This window comes from Plectrocnemia conspersa, unplaced genomic scaffold (assembly GCF_051122295.1).
Source record: "Plectrocnemia conspersa isolate PC_06_02 unplaced genomic scaffold, ASM5112229v1 ptg000013l, whole genome shotgun sequence".
NCBI classification, from domain to species: domain Eukaryota; kingdom Metazoa; phylum Arthropoda; class Insecta; order Trichoptera; family Polycentropodidae; genus Plectrocnemia; species Plectrocnemia conspersa.
In genome coordinates this window covers 3,729,196-3,739,419 of record NW_028277177.1, presented here as the reverse complement: position 1 = coordinate 3,739,419, position 10,224 = coordinate 3,729,196, and the positions used below count along the sequence as shown (strand labels likewise).

Below are 10,224 nucleotides of genomic sequence, written 5' to 3'. Positions count from 1 at the left end.
GCTTATAATAAAAAACATATTTTCTTTGTAGTATATATAGCTTTCCTCAATCTTTAACGATCACTGATAGCACAGATTATGCTATACATATTATACTTATTAATTTTTGTAAATATTTTTTATGGTATTTTTTTCAGCTTGAATTAATTTTTCTTGCATATTTTAAGATGAAGTTTAATATAATTTAAAAATGTTTACAAATATTTGTTGAAATATTAAATGATTTAATAAAACAGTTGAATACCAAAAATAATATATTTTACTAAAACAAATGAAAAAAAATATGAATCAGTAATTTAAATCGTAACGGAAAAAGAAATTCTATAACGCTATAGTAAGATTTTAAGACTAATATTAAAAGTCTTGAAAATCACGTGCTTTTTATTTATTTTTTCTATATTATACACAACAATATTTTTTGTCGTCGCAACAATTACAGATGATCCTGACATGTAATAATGCCATACTTACACCTTAACTATTTTTTTAATGTTAAATTGTATAATTATGGCTTATATAATGATCATTTTGAAAACCTGTCAAGTCATGATAGTAAAACAAAAATAAAATAAGAATAATGTATGTTAAAAAATATGAATTGCTGGTTAAATATCCAAATGTGTCTTATTTTATCTAAAACTTGGGACACTTAATTTTATTTTTTATTGATATTTGCTGTCTTTGCATTGACAAATGTATTTATCAGGCGCGTACGATGAGATACATTCTCTTTCGTTCGCTCGAGTGCTAAGTAACGGGAGTGAGCGAGAGATATAGGGGCGTGCGTTACATGCGTTCCGCATCTCACCGTATGCGCCTGGTATTTATAACTTTAAAAATATATTTAGTTTCGTTTGTAAAAATCTTAAAAGTTTGTGAAGCTAATTTTCATTGTTATTTTGATGCAGCTTAATACTATTTTATTGCCGAAATCCTATATATTAGCTTTGGTTAATTTGGCACATGTACATGCTTTAGAAAAAAATTATCATGTAGTAGATCTATATTTATATAATTATCCCAAAGGGTTAAAAAATATTTTATAAAATATATTCGAGATTATTTAGTATATATTACAACCAAATAATTTTACCCATCTTGCTGAATTTCATTTAGTGTTAACTTTTTATGTTCATTTAAAATTAATCTGTAAATGATTTTTAATATTTTAATAATAATATAGGATATTTTGCAGGATTATACTGTGTGACTTATTTAAGAAAAGCTACATACAAGTTTAAGATTATTTAAAAAAATGATATCAACATTTCTTGTATCAAGCCATATTTATTTAAGGAAGGCGCTTAATTTAAAAAATGCAGTAATAAAATACTTTCTTCAGACATCCTGACTAACAATAAATACCAGAAATGCCCCTATATTTTTTTTATCATCACTGATAAGTTCACGATCAAGGTCATAAATCTCAATTGAAGACTAGATATACATTAACGTTTTACGCATTGACCTATGTATTTGAACCGAGATTTTAATTCGACTTCATTGCTCTAAGTCAGTAGATATAGCGTTGATTATTTTATATTATTTAATTAACACACGAAATTGAATTGGTTATTTTCGGATTGATATTATTAAAGAATCTAAAAATACAACGACTATAAAACGAGTTAATGAGTAATTTTCTTGGATGTTTGACTCTTGACTTGGGGTTAATTAATGGGTTCACTTTCTCGAATTAAACTAATGATGCTCAATTTGCCACATAATTTAAGATGCAATATATCAGGAATTTAATTAACATAATAATATATTATTTAAATATTTTATTTTAATATAAAAATCATACAAATACAAAATATTTTAAGACTCAAAAATCATCGATGGATTAATGAGGCAATTCTTAACTTTGCTTTTAAACTTATTATTAATTAATTAAATTAATAATCATTATAAAAAATTCTCGTCATGAATTGTGTTTTATTTTATTACTATACATAGATATAAAAGTCGACATAAAATTCTTTATAATAATGCTCTTTGTTGTTTTTTATATGATGAAGTCAGGGGATGACATAAAAGTCACAAAATGTTCAACTTGAGCTGACTTTTTCATAATACACCAGATTTATAAATAGATCTTAAATAAAAAAAAGTATCCCTTGACGTTTTCATATTAAAAACTTAATGAAATAATTTATTTGTTTGAATAAACTATGCGTTTTCTCTGTAGTAGTCAACTGCAGCAAATGCAGTGTCTACAAAGTATACAATTCCATTGATTATGCACAGCGATCCAAGTGCCAAACCCACCTAAAAAAATTCATTATTATTTTTACTATAAAAATACTCGTATTTATTATGTTATGATAAACTTACATCACGCTCCTTATATCTGATCCTCAAAAATTCTTCACTCTGATACCCTTGCCAGTAGTGAATCGCAGCTCCTCCAACAGCGAACCACATGAATATTCCTACGAATGTCATGATTACGTCCGTCAATTGTCTGAAAACATATATTTAGTATTACTTATTATTAGAAAAAATAAAACGTATTTATTTTTCATATAATATTAATGTATAAGGCAATGAGGTCGAGTTACTCAGGGGATTTAATCGTTAATTGCATTACTTTATGATTCTTAAGTCGATTCTTTCGGCGGCCCGTTTCAAAAGCCGTTCAAAAGGTATATGCATTTATTTTATGACTTTATTGGCAGACATTTTTACATGATTGTATGAATGCGTATATTAATATATAATTATTAAATTTTTAATTAATATTGTACCCGTTGAAAAATCAACGGAGAGTAAATACATTTTATTTATTATTTGAAAAAATCTTTCATAATTCCTTATTTATTTTTTTAAGTTTTATCTTAAAAATATTACTAGGCTGCTATTATATTGTTGTATTTTATAATATAAAGTAGACATTTAAATTTTAATATAAATAATAATGTTGTATTTTATAAAAACAGAAATTAAATTTTAAGCAAAAATTAATATAGTTTGCTAATAAATTTATCTACTCCCAGTATAGAATGAAAATGTTTTTATCTATGTAACTTAGTTAGTCAATTATTTTTGTCTAATATAATATTTTATATAGTACATATTAAGTTTTATCAAGGATATATTTTTTTTTTAATCTTTCTACTTTTATTGATGCAGCCCCACCACTACAAAGTACAAATTTTTACGGACCGCCGCTGACTAAAATATGAAACTAACCGGTGCTTCTTATTTTTACCGCTACATATTTATTATTAAAAAAATTATTATTCTTTTTAATCGACTATAGCATATTTTAATAAACAAAAACATAACAAAGATTAACATCAAAAAGTAACCCTATCGCTTAACTTTTAGTTAATTATCTCACGCCTTAAATAAACTGTGATTCAAAATATATTTTCACATTTACATACCTGTTCGATTCAGCAGGTCTGAAGCAATCAGAAATAAACTGCACAATGCTGTAGATTAAATATCCAACAAAGATTCCTGAAGCTACTATTTCAGCATCTGCGTTTCTCTCCTCGTTCAAATTCCATGTACCACCAATGCCTAATACATTTCCATTGAATCCTGTTCTGTACATAATCAATGTGATCACATTTAAAACCTGCAAATTTTAAACACAAAATAAATAATCCACAGCATCGAATAACCTAAATAGTTATGACACGCCTTTTTAAGTTGTCATTTTTGTCTGTGACTCACCAGTTTGATTATTTTGATGACCATGTTTCGGGGAGCTCGTATCGCCGACATCTTGCTGTTTTTGTAGATATTTTCACAATCTTAAAATATGAAAATTCACAGATCACCAAACTTAAAACCCTCAAACTATAGCCAGAAACTATAGTTTCCGCTACAATGGCTCTGTCGCACGTTCACAATGCTCACTCTGCTTGTGTATATCTTATCTTATCTCGCAGGTGAATGATTAGATTGGTGTTTCATCATAGAAATATGAGTAACGACTAATATGTTGAAAAAAATACGATCGGCACTTAGGTCGTTACGATTTTAAGATTATTGTTATCTAGGTATAGCTAAAATTATATGAAAACAGATAGCAAAAAAGACAACGCCCAACGGTTGCTAATAGTACAATGTGTAATGAAACTATTAGCAAATATATTTTATAAGTTGAATAAATATTTATATTGCTTAATGTTAATATGCTTTATAATAACTATTTATATTCAAATCGGTTTATGCCGTACAACAAATCAATACTTATCTGCACAAAAATATATCGCTACGCAGCTTGATTTTTATGCTAATTACCCCTTTCAATCTATGTTTGCTACAAAGGTAAGGTACTCGATACATATATAAAATTATGAGCTGATTTTAGCCCAAAAAAATAGTTTTATGGGGGCCAATATAGATTTGTTATGGCCAAAACTGGTCGGCGCAGAAATAGCGGTGTTGTGACGGCTCCCTCTCTTCCGGCAAGCTTGTAAGGGTTCGGACGCGTGCCGTCGCGCGTCCGCCCCATTCTAACCATGTAAACACCGTAAACCGTTAAATAAATATTACTGCAGCGGCTCAATCTGTGTCTCATTGCCACCCGCCATCATCACCACCCCAAAACTGGTAACCTGCGACGTGATCCTGAGCACGTACATGGAGTCAGATTCAAAATGGCAGACACAGACGCCGCTGCAGTACAAAAGCCGAGCCGCTGCTGAGCTGTTTGCTGCCATCCCGCCGGTGCTTCCCTGGACCCGGACTCGAGCTGGCGGACCACCAAGACGATGGGCCTGCGCCCCCGACCATGTGCCGCCATCGTCAGCCACCGTCGCCACTGACAGACGCCGCCACCGACCACGTGACCCAGGAAGCACCCGGCGCCGCCACGCGCCTTCAGCGGGAAGCCACCGAAGTGCTGCCGTAGACCAGGCTCGAGTGGACCACGCGTGACCCGTCACGCACCCGTAGGGCTACGCCCCCGCGACTCCGAGCTCGAACCGCATGTTCGGGGCCCGTCACGCGCGCGCCCTGTGTAGCTGCACCGACGCACCACAGGGCCCCGAAAGGTGCTCCCGGACATGCCCGTTCTTCTCGCGCCCCCTGGAGCCCTACGCGCCGCCCGGGTCTACGCGTGTTCCACTCGGCTTGGAGCGAAGCACGCCGCGCGTCACTGGAGGCCGCGCCGCCACACCATACGTCACGACTTTGCTACTTTTGCGCCGCCAGCATTTAATCAACAGCAGCGCCAAGGCCCCCATACCTCCCCCTGGTTATAGTTCGCAATTGTAAATTGCTAGGGCCGGAGCCGTATGGGGGCCAATATAGATTTGTTATGGCCAAAACTGGTCGGCGCAGAAATAGCGGTGTTGTGACGGCTCCCTCTCTTCCGGCAAGCTTGTAAGGGTTCGGACGCGTGCCGTCGCGCGTCCGCCCCATTCTAACCATGTAAACACCGTAAACCGTTAAATAAATATTACTGCAGCGGCTCAATCTGTGTCTCATTGCCACCCGCCATCATCACCACCCCAAAAGTTTATATCTACCATAGATTTTTTTAAAGGCGGATATTTAATACCTTTTAATTTATGGCGCGTACTTTAATCCGTTAAGAGGTTTAGCACGGTGTTTCATTTTAACGAAGAAACACATTTAACTGTTAAAATGCTTTATCGCAAATCGAACTGACCCTTTTTATGATTAGTATGAACTCAACATGATAATAAACCATTTACTAAATCTTAAGATTAAGGAAGCTCAGATTAAAAAATAAATTTATTAGCTAACTTTAAATAATATTTGTGCAATAAAAATATATTTATATTATTGACAATATTTAATGAAAAATCTCAATTTTTGTAATATATTACTATTTATTTATAAAAATTAACATAAAATATTTTATAAAGTAAAAAAATGTAAGCACTAAATTATTTAATTCTGGGAACCCATTCAATATTTAATACGTGAGGAAAAAATATATTTTACTAATAGCTACATTTTTTTACCTAATACACGGCAATAATACTCCCAAGTGGTAAAACTTGACTTAATCTTAGTTTAAAATGATAATGCATCCCGTTTTAAAAGACTTTGATTGCGCTGGAAAATCAATTTTAGCGTCATACCGCCGGTCTATTGCCGTTTCTTAAAATGCTTTTTACAGTTCTCCAATAACGTTGCAATTACTATTTTTAGGTTTGCTTACGTGAAAAAAATAATATTCCTACTTAATTAATTTCTTTTGGCCTTATAGCATATTGTAAACATTTTCACTGCAATAGTATTAATTAATTTTAAAAGTTTAATTTATTTTTAAAATGATTTTAAATGTTTTGCTTATGTACATTTTATATAAGACAAAATAAATCCCCATTTAGAGGCGGTATTGCGCCGGAAAGGATTTTTTTGCGTTCTCCGATACATTGTATTATATGATACTTACCGTTTCTTTTGGACAGTTATTAAAAGTCTTTTTACAGTGAGTCGACAACAATTATTATTCGTATGCTTAATTCGTCCGTGAGAGTAAAGAAATAATATTTCAACTTAATAATTTATTTTAATGTAAAAGCTAATTATTGCCATTTATTGCTGTTAAAACATTATTTTGTAAAATGCTGTAACATTCTTCCCTTTGGAACATTTCATATAAGCCACAATAAATCCTGTATTAAAAGCGTCATTTGCGCTGAAAAGAAAATTGTAACGTCATACCGCTGGTTCATTGTTCTTGATATTTCTTTCTAGTGGTTGTTTTTATGCACATGTGTAGAAATAATTCATAAGTTTGATGACGTATATTCAGGAATTTTGTCTGGACTTCCTGAAATATATTTTTTCTATGCCATCTAATTTTAAAGAGAAAAATTGACTTGTTGTTTAATGAAAAATCTCAATTTTTATAAATATATTATTCTTTATTTATAAAAATTAACATAAAATATTTTATAAAGTAAAAAAAAGTAAGTACTTAAATATTTAATTTTTGGGACCCATTAAATACTTATTACGTTGTACATAAAATGCTTTAAATGTCATTCTGCAGCTTAAATATATGAAACATTATTTATCTTTAGTATAATGTGCTAAAGCTAAGACTGTATCTAAAAGATATGTTGCTCCACTTAACACACAAAGTGATCCTACAGCCAAACCAACCTATGAAAATAAAAATATAAATTAAAAACTTATTTTTAAATTTAATTTAAAAAATAAAATGAAAATAACCTGGCGTTCCGGATAAGCATGTTTATAATGATGTTCTCCTTTGTATCCATGCCAATAGTGCAGAGCCATTCCTCCCACAGCTATCCATAAGAAAATTCCCAGAAAGTTCATCAGTATATCAGTCAGTTGTCTATAAAAATATTAATAAATTGATTTTATCCTTAGCATTTATCGCTCAAAAATAAACAATAAAAATATACTTTTTGTGATCCTTTGCGCCGAAACAGTAGGATATAACGATGACTGATGTGTATATAAAATATCCGACGAATACACCAGAAGCCAATATTTCAGAGTCGGGGTCCTTCTGTTCGTTCAGGTTCCAGTCTCCGCTGATTCCTAAGAACTGGCCCGAGTATCCGGTGCGATACAGGATCAATATGATGAGGTTCATCGTCTGAAAATTGGAAATTGTTAGCGAGACCTTCCCAATTGACCTCTTCGCTGCTGCTTAATTCGCTCCAGCTTATTATGTACATATTCGGTTAATTCAATGATGGAGAATTCTGCGTTTAATTTTTGTTTATCGCTTGGAACGTCGATTCAGGAGAGTTGCGTCATTTTAGTTGAGCTTAATTTTCGCTAATGGCAACACCGAGCGATACTCTTCATTGATGAATGACTTTTCAGGAAATAGCAAATGGCGTAAGATATACATTTATGGACATATTTCACGGTATTGTGCGCATATTATATTTATAACTAATTTTATCATTACTTTACCATTTGTTTATTGATTAAAACATATCATTGTCAATATCAGTACTGTTATTTATCTATTATTATTTTTTAATTTTTGGCCATAAAATCAATATTTCTATCTAACGGAGAAATTATGATAATAATACTTAAAATATTATATAAGGATATTCTAAAATACATATTTTATAATATAACAATAAAGTAATGTATTATATGCTTATAATTGCAATTAAATATGTATGTACCTGTTCGATATTACCCCTCTCTTCTATGATAAATTATTTCATTAAACGTATCAGCTTATTAACCATAATTGAACGATTATTAAATGGAAGACGTCCATTTTAATTAATTAAGACATTCGCATAATGTTCTACAATAGCACAATTAAGATGTTTTTCTTCTTATATCATCAGCTCATCGGAAGTACATAGCTCATGAATAATAATTAGATCAGTTTGCCCACGTGCGTCTTTGGCGATGTCGCAACCTTTGTTTGTGCACCTTTCGTAAATGTATCATGCGCATACACATATTTTAGTCAGTGATAAAAAAACAGGTGTACGAGTTTCTTATCGCCATTGAAGCATACATACAAAGCTTTCATGTGATTTATATTTAACGTATACTTTTATGGTTAAAATCACTAACATACCTAATTTTGGTACAAAATGAGTAATACGTGTAATACGCCCAACAATCAAAATATATAGATAAGAATTTTGCACTAACCAGCTTTAGCAATTTGATCATCACTGATCCTATAGTCTGTATTGAAACCATGATGATCTATGTTCTTGTTAAATGCACTAGCGAAAGATCAATCGGCTCGGTTTCCGTTTCCGAACCAATTGTGCTAATTCAAAACACACTAAACCACGCGTGCCAGGTAGAAAAATCGTGAAAATGGGCATATCTTCCACTGTTACTCCCTCCACTTTGCTTATCTTATCTTATCTACGTTTCATCATCAATTGTGAGTAAGCAGAGCTGTTATCAACGACTTGAAAAGTATTTTATTAGTAATAATAGTATCCAACGTCGCTTACGTCTTTTTGATAAGAAGGTTTTATTAAAAACCTCGCCCAGTTTGTCATTAATATGCTTTGAATCTTATTTACCACACGATGTTACCAAAATGTTTGCAATCCCTGCACTATAGCAACTGTGCTATAGTGCAGGGTTTGCCAAACTTTTGCTAACTGCGGTCTACTTAATGATAAACAATTTGACCCTCACAATATTTACAAACAACAACGAATTGGGAACGCTTTTTGACTTCTGAGTAGAGATAATTGTTTTCTGCACTCTCCAATTGGTCAAAATTCTGTTTAGCTATGCTTCTTTCATTCGATTCTCACTTAATTTAACTCGTTAAATTATTATAAACAGTCTTAATATGCACACTAGATAACCGAGCGTTTCCACTGCGACGGCGACGGCACAATTTTTTTGCTTTTGACGTGGATTCTGAACATGGACTTTGGCCAGAAAAATGCATGTCATTTAATAAAATTGGAATATTAAAAAACGGCCACTGACTGGCCAACTTTTGTCCCCCTCCCCTCATCTGGGAAAAACTGAAATGACGCCCCTGATGAACTCATTTACAAAATATTTAAGATTGAATATTTTATGAGAAATGTTGATTTAATCCGCCATTATTTTTCACTTAAAATAAATTAAAATGTATGTTTTGGATTATGCTTCACTAATATTCCTGGAACACACTTTGAAGTTTCTTCGATCTTCACTGATACTCATTTGAAGATAGACAGACTGAATGTTGACGAAAGATTTTATTCGACAAAATAATGCAAAGATTCCAAGTTCGCTAAGTGCAATGTAGGTAGTAGAAATTCTCAGCTGTAATGACGAAACCTTATTTTTTGATTTTGCATCATTCAACCACCTGAAGCGACCCAAGAAGTTGTTGTGAATAATGATACACAGTTTAGCCCGCTTAGGAAGATTTATTTACAGTTAAATATAATTGCGCCAAAAAGGAAATTGTAACATCATATCGCTGTTCCAATGTCCTTGAAACTTGTTTCTGACAATTCGCTTAAATGCTGTTGATTTAATGCTGTTGTTAACAAAAAAAAATATTATTTCTTATAACTTTTAGCATCTTGTAATATTTACATAAATATATGTATGTTTTTATATAACGGTTATAAGTTTGATGCCACGTTTATTTATAATTAAATGTTTAGTATAATAAAGCATTTAACTATTCATGTATATAATGTATTTTAATTGCATCTTTTCTTAAAATGTTTTACCTTTTTTGTATCGCTGTATTTACTATCCCTGCAATACTGCAATATAATTTATTACTATATA

At 32.0% G+C, this 10,224-nt stretch overlaps 3 protein-coding genes across 3 annotated transcripts in view; 1 reads left to right on the top strand and 2 right to left on the bottom strand.

Moving 5' to 3' along the window:
* Adsl (adenylosuccinate lyase) overlaps positions 1–10,224 on the top strand; it is a 45,333-nt gene that overhangs the window by 33,415 nt on the left and 1,694 nt on the right. The window lies entirely within an intron of this gene.
* Positions 1,927–3,942, bottom strand: LOC148227064 (protein snakeskin-like). Its single transcript, XM_088202487.1, has 4 exons — positions 3,688–3,942; positions 3,393–3,589; positions 2,338–2,467; positions 1,927–2,271 (listed from the first exon to the last, which is right to left on the bottom strand). Exons 1-4 carry the CDS (start codon positions 3,736–3,738, stop codon positions 2,173–2,175), a joined length of 477 nt encoding a protein of 158 aa, XP_088058613.1. The 5' UTR covers positions 3,739–3,942; the 3' UTR covers positions 1,927–2,172.
* On the bottom strand, positions 6,912–9,978 carry LOC148227063 (protein snakeskin-like). Its single transcript, XM_088202920.1, has 4 exons — positions 8,611–9,978; positions 7,377–7,573; positions 7,177–7,306; positions 6,912–7,107 (listed from the first exon to the last, which is right to left on the bottom strand). Exons 1-4 carry the CDS (start codon positions 8,659–8,661, stop codon positions 7,012–7,014), a joined length of 474 nt encoding a protein of 157 aa, XP_088059046.1. The 5' UTR covers positions 8,662–9,978; the 3' UTR covers positions 6,912–7,011.

Excerpts from the sequence above, each read along its gene's own strand:
- LOC148227063 (XM_088202920.1), bottom strand. The coding sequence starts at position 8,661 with ATGGTTTCAATACAGACTATAGGATCAGTGATGATCAAATTGCTAAAG. Across the intron at positions 7,574-8,610 it reads TGATCAAATTGCTAAAGCTG|ACGATGAACCTCATCATATT; the intron begins GTTAGTGCAAAA and ends TCCAATTTTCAG. Across the intron at positions 7,108-7,176 it reads ATGCTTATCCGGAACGCCAG|GTTGGTTTGGCTGTAGGATC; the intron begins GTTATTTTCATT and ends TTATTTTCATAG.
- LOC148227064 (XM_088202487.1), bottom strand. The coding sequence starts at position 3,738 with ATGTCGGCGATACGAGCTCCCCGAAACATGGTCATCAAAATAATCAAA. Across the intron at positions 3,590-3,687 it reads TCATCAAAATAATCAAACTG|GTTTTAAATGTGATCACATT; the intron begins GTGAGTCACAGA and ends TAAAATTTGCAG. Across the intron at positions 2,272-2,337 it reads TCAGATATAAGGAGCGTGAT|GTGGGTTTGGCACTTGGATC; the intron begins GTAAGTTTATCA and ends GAATTTTTTTAG.